Raw genomic sequence first — 16,374 nt, 5'->3', positions numbered from 1 at the left:
GCTGCCTGGTCAGCAGCGAGAGACAATACATTATTTGATTCCGTTTGAACTGTGCCATGACTGACACAGGTGATGGTTTTCAATTTAAAAGATAATTTTGGTAGTAAAAAAGTTGCAGCTTTTCGTGGAATACTGTTTAGTTTTGTGTGAAACTTGTCAGTGAACTACATTGCTCATCTCAAACAATGTAAGTCCCTAATGCCAACATGGCCGTTTAGCACATTTCAGCCATGTGTTACATGCACATATGTAACGTTGTCTTATATGAGGTGTTTTAACCACCAACTCATGTCTCAGACATTATAGCTTCAGTGAGAGAGAAAATTAGGATGTTACTAATGCAGCTTTTGGGTGTGTCATTTTCCTAATTATTTTGTTTACTTCAACAGTTTTATGACAAACTGCAACTTTCTTGACTTTCAAAATTATCTTTTGAACTGACAAACAACACTTGTGTAATTCATGTAACAATTAAAATGGGATCAAAAAATGTTTGTCTCTGGCCGATAATTGCCATACATATTTTTCTGAAATGAGGTCCCATGCTAGTCCACCAGAAGGGCAGGGACTTTGCTTCTCTATGTGACATCAGCTGTCAAGGCTTGAGTCTCTGTGTAGTCACTGAGCACTTAATTCATATATCATGTATCATTTCTTTTCACTTCATTTTACATGTAAATATAGTTTTATTTCTTACATTTATATATATAGCTTTATATTTGCATAAACTATCTGCTGACAATAAACACCATGCATGAGGAAGAGAAACATTATAAATGTATTAAACAGACAGAAGTGAACACATTGAAGGTCTACAAGAGAAACAGCCTGTATGAAACTCTGGCTGCTTAAGATAAAGACTTCCTCTGACTTCTGACTGAGTACATAAAGGAGCTCACTGAGTTAATGTCAGGACTTCAAGGAGGAAGAAGGAACCAACTGAGAGTTTACAGGGAAAGAGGAAGCTGACATCTGGTAAATGTGTTACTGTTTGATAGATAACAGTGTTTAAGACCAAACACAGGCACTTAGAATGAACAATGTGGTCAGTGTCGGCATTTAGATGTGACAAAACAGTGTATTTTACTATATTCAAGACCATGTAAGGCCTTGATTTATAAATTTCAGTTATTTTAAGGCTTTTCCAGGATATACAGACACCTTTAACAATATATTAAAACGGGGGTGCACGATAATATCGGCATGTAATAGGTATCAGCTGATAATGGCTTTAAAATGAACTATAAGAATCGGCCAACATGCTTTTTCTTGATTGATGAATATCACATACATTATAAAGTATTGTATTTCATGTCTCAATCTGCTGGTGAGCCATCATGATAAGAGTACGCATGCATAATATAATGTTAATCCCACTACAGAAGAGACTTGATCTCTAAAATTAAGTAAGAATAAAGCTGATATATCGATATAGCTATCACTTATTGGTCAAATGAGTTGTTATATATCGGCAAAAAATCCAATATTGTTCATCCCTAATTTGGACACTTCTTAATGAGTAGAAATGTAATGTGGGTGCAATATTGTATGGAACTGCTTCCTGACAAAATTATGTCGCCACAAGTTCCATTTAGTGGCTGTTCAGGAGCTCTCAGTTGTATCACATGGTCTTCCTCAGCAGATGGGAGTGTCTAGAGATGAATTTAGAGATGTTCAAATGTCAATGTCTTATTGTTTCCTCTTCCTCCTCTATTAAAAGTGCTGAAGAATGAAATGGAAATTTGAACATCTGTATTTCCACTACAGCTGGGAAAACTCTCCCTGCTGAGGAAGATCATTTAGTACGATCGAAAGCTCCAGAACAGTCACTCAGTGGAGCTTGTGGTGAGATTGTTTTGTCTCCAAGGTCACGAAAGAGTTTGACATAAATGTGTAATGTATCAAATTAATATCTTCTCTTATGCAGTTAATGATCAAAGTGTGTGGGAATGAACAAATGAAAACTAAAAACCTAAATAAAAACAAAGAAATAACAACATGATAGAGATACACTATTACTGACTTATTTACACCTCCTCACTTTTTCTGTTTGATTGATTTGATTTGATCTGATTTGATTTTAATGTGGAAAAATTAAAAATGCGAAACAATTCTCCTGCTAGCACGTTTTCCATTCAATTATGACGCATTAAATAAAATATTTACATACATAAAAATCGCTTGTACTTAATCTTACATTAGCAGACTGTATTGTCATCACAGATCTTTTTGTCCTCTGCTGGGAAACCACAAGTCAAACCACATACCGGAAGTTACAGGAGAGGATCTCCTCATGGCTGAGTGCAGCAGCGGATTGGTGGAGAGTGGAGACAAGCCTCCAAGAATGTGCGTGCGTGTGTGTGTGTGTGTGTGTGTGTGTGTGTGTGTGTGTGTGTGTGTGTGAGAAGTTATTTCGAATAAACCTACTCTGTGCAGACACGCAGATCCACTACCAGTGTTGGTTTTCAGCCTCTCTGGGAGTTCAGTTTGGACATGTCAGAACAAAACACATACCCAAAGAAACCACTGCCAAGATTTCTCTCAATGGAGCTGCGTGCGTAACTGTGTGTGTTGTTGGGCGGGAATAGTGGGCGTGCCGCAAAGTCTGTGTATGAAAGCCATGTGCGAGGCCACAGAGAGCCACAAGAAGCAGCTTTACGCACAGCAACACGAGTCTTTATCGGTAAGTTAGGGTCCGTATATGTGACTCTCCTGTGTGTACTGTATGTGTAGTATGCTGTGGTATTGCCTTGATACTTTGTTTTAATATAATGCAGGCTCAGGTTTGGATGCGCCCATGCGTAATAGAGTTACCAGATTCGCGTAAAACCTTTGTCGGATGGGAAAAAAGCCATTTATTTATTACAGATGCACAATATTTTCTTGCTTGTTGCCATATTTAGAGAAATTTGCGCATGAATACGTATGAATGTGTGTATGTATTTCACATGATGTGATTATTTCCAGCACTGATCCAGGCTCTGAACCTGTTTTAAATCATCCTCTGTCCTTTCAGATAATAAATTGTCTGCTAAAAGGAGACATGTTGCTGCTGAAGACTTTCGCTCCCTTGCTGATGTTGGCCTTCCTCGGGCAACAGGTCTCTCTGTCCTCCGCTGCGCGCAATAAGAACCGAGGAGCGGACAAAACCGTGACTACTGTACCCCCCGGCAGTGCGCAGAGGAGCGGCGACAAGCTTGCAGCCAGTGGCCGGGGAAAGATCCCCAGGGGGAAGATGCAGTGTACTTGGGCGGCAAAAGACGTCGGGGACACTGTCAAGCTGATGGTAAAATGCGAGGACCCGGTGGCGCGCATCAAAGGCGGACACACCGATCTGCAGTGCGAATACAACGGCAAACCTCAGAGCTGCCCGGGCTACCATTCCAACAACAAGGGCTTCTGGAAACAGGTGTCCCGCGCCTTCAAAAAGCTGAAAACCAAAGTGTGCTCGGACGAGCGCGCGCTGGTGAAGGCTTCCGTGTGTAAGCGCGCGCCCCGGGATGCGCACTTCAAACTGGACATCTTTAGCTCAGTAGTCTCGGCTCAGTCCGGAGGAGATGAGCTCACTGAGCTGACGACGCCTCGCTCCACCTCCACCTCCACCGCCGAGTCTCCAGCGTGCACAAAGCGCGCGAACCACCAGAAAACGGCTGAAGAGACTTGCAGCGGCTCGTGGGCCAGTGTGTGCCACTTCTTCATGTCTCTCCTGCAAAGTGACGACTGTTAGCTCCAGATCTGTGGAGGAGGTGGACACTATCAGACTAAATGCAGGATTTATTTTGTGTTTGTCAAACAGCGGTGATGCAGCAGCAACAGATCTTTAATTTTTAATCAGTAAAAGTCAGATTTTATCTCCACAGTTTGTATTTATACCCAACTGGACTGAGTGGTTTCATCAATATGACATTTGTTTATTGAGTAATTTATCATCGCTGGTGGAAAGTGACTAATTACCTTTTGTCAAGTAACAATGTTCAGGCACTTAGACTTTGAATACCTGAACTTCTACTTTACAACATTTTTGTGGCAGTTGTACATTTTGAGATTTTTATGTTCCTTCAAAACGTGATGAGATGATAAAATCTGTTTCTTTTTTTGTTACGTTTTTCCATCTGGACCAACTATACCTTTAAAATGCTGCTCCAACAAATGCACAAGTAACTAAATCATCCAATAATGTAATATAAAGTATACACTCCGAAAAACTGTTCTGCAAAGTGAGTGCATTTACTTTTGATACTTCAAGTACAATCTGTATTTTCACGTTTCTGTTTAATATTGTTTTCCAGCTTTTCAGTGAACATTTCTGACCAATAAACACAGATAAAAACATGAAACCACTAATTGATGTTGACCTGAAAAGGCTTCAAAGTTTGAGAATATACTTTTTTTGATTGTAATAGAGGTTTTTTTTTACAGTGTGGTATTGTTTTATGTGACCTGAATACTTCCTGCACCACTGTTCATCACACAGAACCAATGATTTATCATTATAGTATAGAGTGGTACTTTTCTTTCTACGTCTGGTCAACTTTATCAGTCAGCCATGTAAACACCACTGTATTTGTGCACCACAAATAAATATTTTCTATTTATACAATGTGTCCTGTTGCCTTGAAGAATATAAACGTGTGACTTGATGGGGAGAAGCAGAAAGTAGAGGGACATATTTATTTCGTTTCATTTATTTACACAGGAAAGGAGTTAAACTATCATCGTGTGTTCCAGTTAAAGGTGGTCTGACTCAGTTAAAAACTAGTTTTCAGCAGGTTCCTGTTATGCAACAAAAACACATTACAATACAGAATAAAAACAGAAACATAGACACTGAAGAGTAGCAGACAGAAGTGGAGTGAGTAAATGGGATATGGGATTTAAATCAGTGGTTGCAGGTATGGGTCAGGGTACGGTCCGTGTATATTTTGATAGTTTGATGTTTCGTTTTCAAAATAAAACGGATTTACGGAAATACGGCCGTACTTCCGTTATTTGGTTTTGTGTCTCAAAACGAAAAAACGGAAAAACCAAATCGACAAAACGGCCCAATTTTGATTTCTGCAAATTATTCTTTTTTTCTTTCTTTTTTTTTTTTTTTTAACCGGTGACAACGACCCACGGGAAGCGGAAGTTAAGTGTAAGAACTTCAAAATAAAACTTTAGCGTGCTAACTGCTAACTTCTTATATTACAGGCTACCGCTCTCTTTCTAAACCATATGGTTCATATTTATTTTACTACTGTGAAAGTATAAGAGCTGGTTGTTTGGAAGAATGCGATAGGCATATAATTGTCATTTAAGCTTGAGTGCGTGAATGCATTTTGTGGAAAAACCTTACGTTCCCTGAGCATCTATAACGTTAAGTCACAGAGGTCCCGGTCAATAGGCTAGTGGCCTGTTAAATTGAGGTCACATTACAGTTTACATTGCTTATAACGGCTGAGTAGTGTAGCAGTTAAAATACAGAAGTCATCACGGCCAGTTGGCCTCAAGGATTTTGACTCGGGAAAGGAGTCTCTGTCGCCGTTGTTATAGCAACCGATGACGCCCGTGCAAAGCCGAGAAATGACTAGCAGTCGGATAAAATGATCGCCAAAGGACTAATAAAACACAATTTGTATTCCTTGCAGCTCCCCATTGAATCGACCTCCACACACCTCTCGGTTGAAATGCAATGATTGATGAGACACAGAGCCTGCTGTTTTGAACCTCAAAGCATGTCTACTATTTGTGTAAACACTGCGCCACCCTGTGGCTAAACACCAAGTACACTAAAGCCATAACAAGTTCTCATTTTCTAATGATTAGCCTGTAAATAATGCCTCCAATAATGCCTGCTGCTGATAATAATCGCAATACTAACAGGCCACTAGCCTATTGACCGGGACCTCTGTGACTTAACGTTATAGATGCTCAGGAACGTAAGGTTTTTCCACAAAATGCATTCACGCACTCAAGCTTAAATGACAATTATATGCCTATCGCATTCTTCCAAACAACCAGCTCTTATACTTTCACAGTAGTAAAATAAATATGAACCATATGGTTTAGAAAGAGAGCGGTAGCCTGTAATATAAGAAGTTAGCAGTTAGCACGCTAAAGTTTTATTTTGAAGTTCTTACACTTAACTTCCGCTTCCCGTGGGTCGTTGTCACCGGTAAAAAAAAAAAAAAAAAAGAAAAAAAGAATAATTTGCAGAAATCAAAATTGGGCCGTTTTGTCGATTTGGTTTTTCCGTTTTTTCGTTTTGAGACACAAAACCAAATAACGGAAGTACTTCCGGCCCAATTTGGCCCAATTTTGATTTCTGCAAATTATTATTAAACCAAATAACGGAAGTACTTCCGTTATTTGGTTTTGTGTCTCAAAACGAAAAACGGCCGTATTTCCGTAAATCCGTTTTATTTTGAAAACGAAACATCAAACTATCAAAATATACACGGACCATCAGAGGCCGAAGTAACTTCAAAATAAAAGACAGGAAGATAAGCTTGCCTATAAAACTTATAGGTATCCTATAAAACTTTCTCATGTATCTTTTGTTTCCACTTACACCTGATGTTTTGCGCATTTTGAAAAGCTGCCTGCCATTGCTGTGAGGAACTTTTTATTCATAAAAATAGAAATAAAATGTTATGATCGCAAATTTTATGGCTACAGTAAAACTTGTTGTTCAACCATAACGTTGCTGTTCAGAGACAGAAATTCCATATGTATATGTATATGTATATGTATATGTATATATCCATATGACACAATGAGACAGATATATATATATATATCTGTCTCATTGTGTCATACGGATTACTGTTAATTTATTATGTTGATCTGTTCTGTACGACATCTATTGCACGTCTGTCCGTCCTGGAAGAGGGATCCCTCCTCAGTTGCTCTTCCTGAGGTTTCTACCATTTTCCCCGTTAAAGGGTTTTTTTTGGGGAGTTTTTCCTGATCAGCTGCGAGGGTCCTAACGACAGAGGGATGTCGTATGCTGTAAAGCCCTGTGAGGCAAATTGTGATTTGTGATATTGGGCTTTATAAATAAAACTGATTGATTGAGGCAGACTGACAGGTCTGATATGTCTTATTCACTCAGCAGCTGACTTGTTGAATGATGGCAAATATAATTTTGATCAGCAAATAAAATGTGACTTGGGATGTAGATATGCAGCAGATCCAGCTGTGCCGCCGTCATCAGAAATGGACGTCGCTTCACGTGACGCTACAGTGGAAAGGACGTCTCATGTCTCTTAAACCGGCAATGCTGCTGTGTGTAATAGCAATAATAATAATTAAAAAAAAAAAAAAAAATAGCACATCGCTCCTAGCGCTAGCTCCTCACATTTTTTCCTAGGAGGGAGGGGCTAAACAGCTAGCAAAGTCGGCTAGCAGTGGCACTAACAGTAATTTAAGAGACTTGGGACGGACCAATGGTTTGGCGTCTCTTTCATACACTTCCCCTTAATCAGGAGTGCCCTCCGCAGCTGCGAGTGTAACTTGATTTGGAGTGACACTCGGTAGTGAAGTGGTAGTGGGTAGGGAGTGGTTTGGGATTAGGCCTATATACTGTATATGGGCTCACTCGCTCATCGGGTAAATGACGGTGACCTTGTAGGGACAAAAAGCCTTGCGCAGACATGAGTTTTTCAGGAGTAGGTCTATCTAGCGATGAGGTGAATGTTTATTTAGAAATCTAAACCATGTTACGATATTGTAATGAATCCCTCACGAGCAGGAGACCAGAGCAGCGTTCGGGAAAAAGGCCAGTTTACTTAAGCACTCCAGAAACTCCGGTAACACTCCAGGGGGTAAAAGACTCTGTCCCAAACTCTGAATCTTCTAGCGTAACACACATACTCCATACACACATTCTCGTTTACCATACTGAGTGGGGACCCCCCTCCCCTCTCTGCTCCACCAACCTCCAGCCCGCACACTGACTGACAGCGTAGCCGGTAAACAGAGCTCAGCTGTTTATTTAGCCTAGCAATATCTCCGGACTATAGTAGCTGCAATGGACGACTTTGAACGCGATTTTGAAGAGTTTCTTGTAGCGGACACAGATCCAGAGCCATACCTGTTTGAGCCGGAGCACACAGATGAGGAACTCCATGTGTTTGATGCTGAGCGGGCGAGAAGACAGGCTGAATGCACAGAATGGGATTCGGTGCTACTGCTGCCATTGTTGGGGAGATATATCACCAGGAAGAAAAGTGCCGCAGAGAGTGCATCACAAGGAGTGAAGTTACGTCTTCTTTTCCTCGCAGATGACGGTTCGGGTTCATTCTCTCCTGTTGCGTGGTAAATGTGGTCCATTTGCAAACTTTATAACTAAAAAAAACTTCCACTACTCTCTATCGATGAACTACTAACACTCTCTGCTGTTTCCTCCTCCTTCCTCCTTCCTTCCGCTGTCTTCGTTGGTTTATTTATACATGCAAAACGCGTTCTCTGGCTGGCTGGATTGTCCACTGGGTCTGCCGTACATACATGGCTGCGCAAGATGGCGATGTCTCTAAAGCAAGGCCCTTGCTAGCTATATATATATATATATATGTATATATATATATATATATATATACAGTACAGGCCAAAAGTTTGGACACACCTTCTCATTCAATGCGTTTTCTTTATTTTCATGACTATTTACATTGTAGATTCTCACTGAAGGCATCAAAACCATGAATGAACACATGTGGAGTTATGTACTTAACAAAAAAAAGGTGAAATAACTGAAAACATGTTTTATATTCTAGTTTCTTCAAAATAGCCACCCTTTGCTCTGATTACTGCTTTGCACACTCTTGGCATTCTCTCCATGAGCTTCAAGAGGTAGTCACCTGAAATGGTTTCCACTTCACAGGTGTGCCTTATCAGGGTTAATTAGTGGAATTTCTTGCTTTATCAATGGGGTTGGGACCATCAGTTGTGTTGTGCAGAAGTCAGGTTAATACACAGCCGACAGCCCTATTGGACAACTGTTAAAATTCATATTATGACAAGAACCAATCAGCTAACTAAAGAAAAACGAGTGGCCATCATTACTTTAAGAAATGAAGGTCAGTCAGTCCTGAAAATTGCAAAAACTTTAAATGTGTCCCCAAGCGGAGTCGCAAAAACCATCAAGCGCTACAAGGAAACTGGCACACATGAGGACCGACCCAGGAAAGGAAGACCAAGAGTCACCTCTGCTTCTGAGGATAAGTTCATCCGAGTCACCAGCCTCAGAAATGGCAAGTTAACAGCAGCTCAGATCAGAGAGCAGATGAATGCCACACAGAGTTCTAGCAGCAGACCCATCTCTAGAACAACTGTTAAGAGGAGACTGCGCCAATCAGGCCTTCATGGTCAAATAGCTGCTAGGAAACCACTGCTAAGGAGAGGCAACAAGCAGAAGAGATTTGTTTGGGCCAAGAAACACAAGGAATGGACATTAGACCAGTGGAAATCTGTGCTTTGGTCTGATGAGTCCAAATTTGAGATCTTTGGTTCCAACCGCCGTGTCTTTGTGAGACGCAGAAAAGGTGAACGGATGGATTCCACATGCCTGGTTCCCACTGTGAAGCATGGGGGAGGAGGTGTGCCTCAGTGTGCCTTCAAAATTGAAGGCACACTGGCACAAATAAAATGCTTAGATTATCTATTTTGTCCTCATTTTTCAACATTTTTTAATCAGCCTTGCTTATTTAACTGTTGAAGTGTTGTATAAAAGCAATATCACACTCGAGCTTGTGATGTTGTACTGTGATATCGTTATGGCTGTGATTCGGTCGTAGGCACGAGGCCGTACAACATCACTCCCTCTCGTGTGATATTGTTTAAATGTCAGCCTCCCAATGAGGTGCAGTTTCCTCATCTCTGCCCTTTGCATTGAGGCCCTCCAGACTGGACTGCTATGGACGGAGTGTAGGGTGGTCCTCCTTACTGCTGGGCTTGACCTGTACTGGGATAACATAGTCTTGCAACAGTGAGCCTCGACAAATATCCACTTCATGAAAAATGGGATTAAAAAGTACAACTATGTTATCATTTATGACCTGGATGTGATTGCAAGTCCATAAAACCACTAGGCTATCGACTATCGCAGGGCTGACACATAGAGACAAACAACCATTCACGCTCACATTCACACCTATGGACAATTTAGAGTTATCAATTAACCTAGTCCCCAATCTGCATGTCTTTGGACTGTGGGAGGAAGCCAGAATGCCCAGAGAGAACCCACGCTGACATGGGGAGAACATGCGAACAGAAGGGCTCCCACGCCCGGTATCGAACCGGCAACCCTCTTGCTGTGAGGCAAGATTGCTAACCACCACACCACCATGCTGCCCAAGTTTTAATTTTGATTCCCCTAAACAGTTTGTAAACAATTTTCATCCGTGCTTCGTCTTTGGTTTGCAGTCTGTAGACCGCCAGTAAAACAAGGAAGAAGCCGCAGAAAAACAACTCACTTCATTTAGACAATGCAAACATTTTGAACCCACCTCTTAAAAGAATCAGAACAGGAATCATTAAAATTCAAACGATGCCTGATCTAGTACTTTAAAAAAAAAAAAAAAAAAAACCCTGATTCTTTGGATTAATGAATCAATTCGGAATCGTCGAAGAAAAGAATCACGATTTTCATGTGAATCTATGTGAATCTATTTTTTTTTTTTTTTTTCAAAAAAGTTTGCATTGTCTAAATCAGGTGAGTTGTTTTTCGGTGGCCTCTTCGTTGTTTTTCGGTGGCTGCTTCTTCCTGGTTTTACTGGCAGTCGACGGAGGAAGCGGTCCATAGGGGTCCAGTCTGGAGGGCCTCAATGCAAAGGGCAGCGATGGGGCCCTCTAGACTGGACCCCTATGGACTGCTTCGTCCATTATTATTTTATTCAATTAATCAGATTTTGAAAAAAGGCACAGGATGTATTTTTATGTGACATTTCTATTGTCATTTCTATTGATGCTGCCCATCTCTGCCAACAATGCATAGGCCTATGTGATACAAAAATATAAAAGAATACAAGTAAATATATGCTGCATATAATTTGAATTGTCCGTATCAATAACCTGAAGAATTGCAGGTCTGTATTATCCAACAGAAAACCAACAGAGAAAACCAGCCCTGCGTTCCAATACCCATACTACCATACTATTTAGTATGCAAGAAAAAGAATTAGTGTGTCCCAATACATAGTATGTCAGATGCAGTATGCCAAAAGTACCAGGATGTTCTACTAGATCCGGTCATATTTCGCAGTATGCATGTCAGCATGCTTCTTTAGCCATTCTGACCCACAATCCTTTGCGCAGTGGAAGTTACATCACACTTACTGAGCTGCGTGTACAACCAACGCCGAAACTTCCTGTCATACATGGTTTATTTAATTTGAGATACTAAGACACTACATATTAGGACTGCAATGATCTGATTATATACTGTCACATATCATACAGTTTTGCAAGAACACAGTTACAACATTCAACTTTATTGTGATTATAGTATAATCAGTGTTAGGGTTCAACTATGACTACAATATAGAAGATTCTACCAGTATAGGCAGTGGTGTAAGTGTGGTATAAATAATGAATGAATATGACTAAATATGAATACACTATGGGCCAGGTATGAGCAGTATAGACTAGTAAATATATAAATAGTAAAAGTCAAATACATATTAAGTAATGTAGTAAGAATGTGCAAGTATGTTACACTACAAATCAAAGTAATGTGAATGTAAGGCTGCTTCATGTTCAGACAGAATATAGTGCCAGCAGCTGTATAGCTGTAAATATATTTAACATCAAACATCTGCCAGCAACAGAGAGCTGTGTGTGAAGGAGGTTAATATGCCTACTGGTGACTAGTTCAATAGACAGGTCACTAATAATATTATGTTATTTGTTATTTGAATTTGGTTTTGTCGTTTTTCGTTTTTTGGTTCTGATAACAAAAACAGAAAAACGACTCAACTTTCTCGTTTTTTCGTTTTAAACCATAAAGGAAAAAAAAACGGGAAAACCATGGTATTTCCGTTTTTTCGTTTTTGGTTTAAAACGAAAAAACGAACTGCCTGAAGGGACCGGGTCCGGGTATCAAAGCACATGCATGTCTTTCTCGTCCGGGTGCTGAGTCCAAAGAATATGTCATCTTTCCTCCCAGGGACTTGAAACATTGTTGAAAATCCATGTTAGAAAAAGAAAGTTTTAAACCCAGATCAGCTTTTTGTCAAGAACAGTCTTTACTTTTTCTAAGGTGAAATAGTGGGCGGGAATAGTGGGCGTGCCGCAAAGTCTGTGTATGAAAGCCATGTGCGAGGCCACAGAGAGCCACAAGAAGCAGCTTTACGCACAGCAACACGAGTCTTTATCGGTAAGTTAGGGTCCGTATATGTGACTCCCTTGTGTGTACTGTATGTGTAGTATGCTGTGGTATTGCCTTGTTACTTTGTTTTAATATAATGCAGGCTCAGGTTTGGATGCGCCCATGCGTAATAGAGTTACCAGATTCGCGTAAAACCTTTGTCGGATGGGAAAAAAGCCATTTATTTATTACAGATGCACAATATTTTCTTGCTTGTTGCCATATTTAGAGAAATTTGCGCATGAATACGTATGAATGTGTGTATGTATTTCATATGATGTGATTATTTCCAGCACTGATAGGCTCTGAACCTGTTTTAAACTATCCTCTGTCCTTTCAGATAATAAATTGTCTGCTAAAAGGAGACATGTTGCTGCTGAAGACTTTCGCTCCCTTGCTGATGTTGGCCTTCCTCGGGCAGCAGGTCTCTCTGTCCTCCGCTGCGCGCAATAAGAACCGAGGAGCGGACAAAACCGTGACTACTGTACCCCCCGGCAGTGCGCAGAGGAGAGGCGACAAGCTTGCAGCCAGTGGCCGGGGAAAGATCCCCAGGGGGAAGATGCAGTGTACTTGGGCGGCAAAAGACGTCGGGGACACTGTCAAGCTGATTGTAAAATGCGAGGACCCGGTGGCGCGCATCAAAGGCGGATACACCGATCTGCAGTGCGAATACAACGGCAAACCTCAGAGCTGCCCGGGCTACCATTCCAACAACAAGGACTTCTGGAAACAGGTGTCCCGCGCCTTCAAAAAGCTGAAAACCAAAGTGTGCTCGGACGAGCGCGCGCTGGTGAAGGCTTCCGTGTGTAAGCGCGCGCCCCGGGATGCGCACTTCAAACTGGACATCTTTAGCTCAGTAGTCGAGATGAAATCACCGAGCTGACGACGCCTCGCTCCACCTCCACCTCCACTGCCGAGTCTCCAGCGTGCACAAAGCGCGCGAACCACCAGAAAACGGCTGAAGAGACTTGCAGCGGCTCGTGGGCCAGTGTGTGCAACTTCTTCATGTCTCTCCTGCAAAGTGACGACTGTTAGCTCCAGATCTGTGGAGGAGGTGGACACTATCAGACTAAATGCAGGATTTATTTTGTGTTTGTCAAACAGCGGTGATGCAGCAGCAACAGATCTTTAATTTTTAATCAGTAAAAGTCAGATTTTATCTCCACAGTTTGTATTTATACCCAACTGGACTGAGTGGTTTCATCAGTATGACATTTGTTTATTGAGTAATTTATCATCGCTGGTGGAAAGTGACTAATTACCTTTTGTCAAGTAACAATGTTCAGGCACTTAGACTTTGAATACCTGAACTTCTACTTTACAACATTTTTGTGGCAGTTGTACATTTTGAGATTTTCATGTTCCTTCAAAACGTGATGAGATGATAAAATCTGTTTGTTTTTTTGTTACATTTTTTCCATCTGGACCAACTATACCTTTAAAATGCTGCTCCAACAAATGCACAAGTAACTAAATCATCCAATAATGTAATATAGAGTATAGTAATATAACACTCCGAAAAACTGTTCTGCAAAGTGAGTGCATTTACTTTTGATACTTCAAGTACAATCTGTATTTTCACGTTTCTGTTTAATATTGTTTTCCAGCTTTTCAGTGAACATTTCTGACCAATAAACACAGATAAAAACATGAAACCACTAATTGATGTTGACCTGAAAAGGCTTCAAAGTTTGAGAATATACTTTTTTTGATTGTAATGGAGGTTTTTTTTACAGTGTGGTATTGTTTTATGTGACCTGAATACTTCCTGCACCACTGTTCATCACACAGAACCAATGATTTGTCATTATAGTATAGAGTGGTACTTTTCTTTCTACGTCTGGTCAACTTTATCAATCAGCCATGTAAACACCACTGTATTTGTGCACCACAAATAAATATTTTTTATTTATACAATGTGTCCTGTCGCCTTGAAGAATATGAAATGTGTGACTTGATGGGGAGAAGCAGAAAGCAGAGGGACGCATTTATTTCATTTTATTTATTTATACAGGAAAGGAGTTAAACTAACATTGTGTGTTCCAGTTAAAGGTGGTCTGACTCAGTTAAAAACTAGTTTTCAGCAGGTTCCTGTTATGCAACAAAAACACATTACAATACAGAATAAAAACAGAAACATAGACACTGAAGAGAAGTGGAGTGAGTAAAATGGGATATGGGATTTAAATCAATGGTTGCAGGTTTGTCCTTCCATTAGATAGTGTTTATATGCGTAGTATGATGGACATATGATTTTATTTTCTTATAACAACCTGTTTTCAACTAATATTCAACTTGTTTTAAACATTTTTTTCTCCAAATTGAGCGGCAGTTTTCTTCATTTTAGTCCAGAGATTGACCGTATTTTACCTCCTTTCAAGAAAACAACAAATCAGCGTGGAAACCAAGATGACAAAGCGCATGCATGTCTTTCTTGTCTGGGTGCTGAGTCCAAAGAATATGTCATCTTTCCTCCCAGGGACTTGAAACATTGTTGAAAACCCATGTTAGAAAAAGAAAGTTTTAAACCCAGATCAGCGTTTTGTCAAGAACAGTCTTTACTTTTTCTAAGGTGAAATAGAAGTTTCAACAGTGTTGCAAGTCCTCTGGAGGGCATAAGTCCTTTTAAGATACTTTTTTAGAAGATAAATGTTAAAGCATGGTTGAATAGTTCGTACATGAAGAGAAAATGTAACATGTGCACACTTAGTCCATGGCACAAAAGCTCAGTCAAGATGTTTTTGGATCCTTAGTGTGCAGGCATTCTTATAGCCTTGCACCTACATGATGTGCGTATAATTGTTGTCTTCAAATAACTCTTTCAGGCAGATTTTTTGACATTTGCATTGAGAAAAGACAGTTAAAAATGAACCAAATCTGCTCAATAAGATGGAGATCTTCTCAGTGTGATCAACAAACAGAGTACTCAGGGCGAAACAACCAGACTTTGTGTGAGAATACACCTTTTTTTGGCAGATTACAGCGTGTGTGTGAATACCACTGACATGCCCACAGATTACAGCAGCACACACCCACACCCATACCCACGCGATAAAAAACTCTTTCTCAGAGTGATTCTCTGCTTCTCTTGTTCCTCTGGTTTCTCGCAGCAGTCTCTAATTACTTTCTCAGTGACAGCTGCCAGCTGCATTAGAAGCCATGTCTATATGTGGAGGCTGGGAGCACTCTGATCCAGCTGTGTGCGCACGTGTGTGTATAATGTGTAATCCCTGAACAAGTGCAACCCCAGATGTGGATTTTTATGCTTTCCTGTCAGCTCTCGACCCTCCTCACCTCTGACCTGCTGCTCTTTGTCCCCCTCAGACAGACACTTAACCAAAAAGCCAACTGGAGAGAGATTTCTACCTTTTAACGGAAGCCCGCTCCCTTTGATGGCACAAAGGGGATTTTGTTTTACCGTGTCCTTCGACCAGAGCTCAAGGACACATTCCAGAGAGGAGGAAGTAGTTATAGGTTAGAGGTCAAGGGTCAAGAAGGAAATGAGGATAACATCCAACGGTCTCCACCTCTACTGGTCCTCATGTGGGCTTATTTCTTTTATCTGTGGGCTCCTCCAGGCTGTGATCAAAGGGGATCCACCTGCAGGATAATGTGCTGCAGGATCAGAGAGAAGCTATAAATCAGACTCAGGGGAAGATCACTCTTCTTTTGTAGTTTGTAGCTTTTAGTCTGAGATACTCATATTTGTGCTGAAACGATTAGTGGACAGGAAATTAATTGCTAAACATTCTTAAAGGTCCAGTGTGCAGGATTTAGAGAGATTTAGTGGCGTCTAGCGGCGAAGATTGTAGATTGCAACCAGCTGAAACTTCTCCTGATTAAAATTCCTTCAGTGTTCAGTGTTCAGGACGGTTTAACAAGGAGCTAAAATGTCTGCTGAGCTCTCTTCCTCTCCAAAACAAACAGACTAGGTGAACACCAGTTGAAACAATGTATAAAGCAGTTTCATGTTACAAATCAGTGTTTCATTATATTTGTTTTATTTATAAGGACAACGCACATTTATCAAC

General features: G+C 40.6%; 1 protein-coding gene and 1 pseudogene across 1 annotated transcript; both read left to right on the top strand.

Annotated features, from left to right (window-relative positions):
* Positions 1-2,501: 2,501 nt before the first annotated feature.
* On the top strand, positions 2,502-4,344 carry LOC125885591 (fibroblast growth factor-binding protein 1-like). The gene is made up of 2 exons (XM_049571256.1): positions 2,502-2,683; positions 3,017-4,344. Exons 1-2 carry the CDS (start codon positions 2,612-2,614, stop codon positions 3,725-3,727), a joined length of 783 nt encoding a protein of 260 aa, XP_049427213.1. The 5' UTR covers positions 2,502-2,611; the 3' UTR covers positions 3,728-4,344.
* A 7,942-nt stretch (positions 4,345-12,286) lies between these two features.
* Positions 12,287-14,005, top strand: LOC125885592 (fibroblast growth factor-binding protein 1-like; annotated as a pseudogene).
* The last annotated feature ends 2,369 nt before the right edge of the window (positions 14,006-16,374 follow it).

Source organism: Epinephelus fuscoguttatus, linkage group LG3 (genome assembly GCF_011397635.1).
Source record: "Epinephelus fuscoguttatus linkage group LG3, E.fuscoguttatus.final_Chr_v1".
NCBI classification, from domain to species: Eukaryota; Metazoa; Chordata; class Actinopteri; order Perciformes; family Serranidae; genus Epinephelus; species Epinephelus fuscoguttatus.
This window is presented reverse-complemented; position numbering and strand designations above follow the sequence as displayed.

Bases quoted from the DNA above. Each gene is read 5' to 3' on its own strand.
- LOC125885591 (XM_049571256.1), top strand. From the start codon at position 2,612: ATGAAAGCCATGTGCGAGGCCACAGAGAGCCACAAGAAGCAGCTTTAC. The intron at 2,684-3,016 runs GTAAGTTAGGGT...CTGTCCTTTCAG, and splicing joins AGCAACACGAGTCTTTATCG to ATAATAAATTGTCTGCTAAA.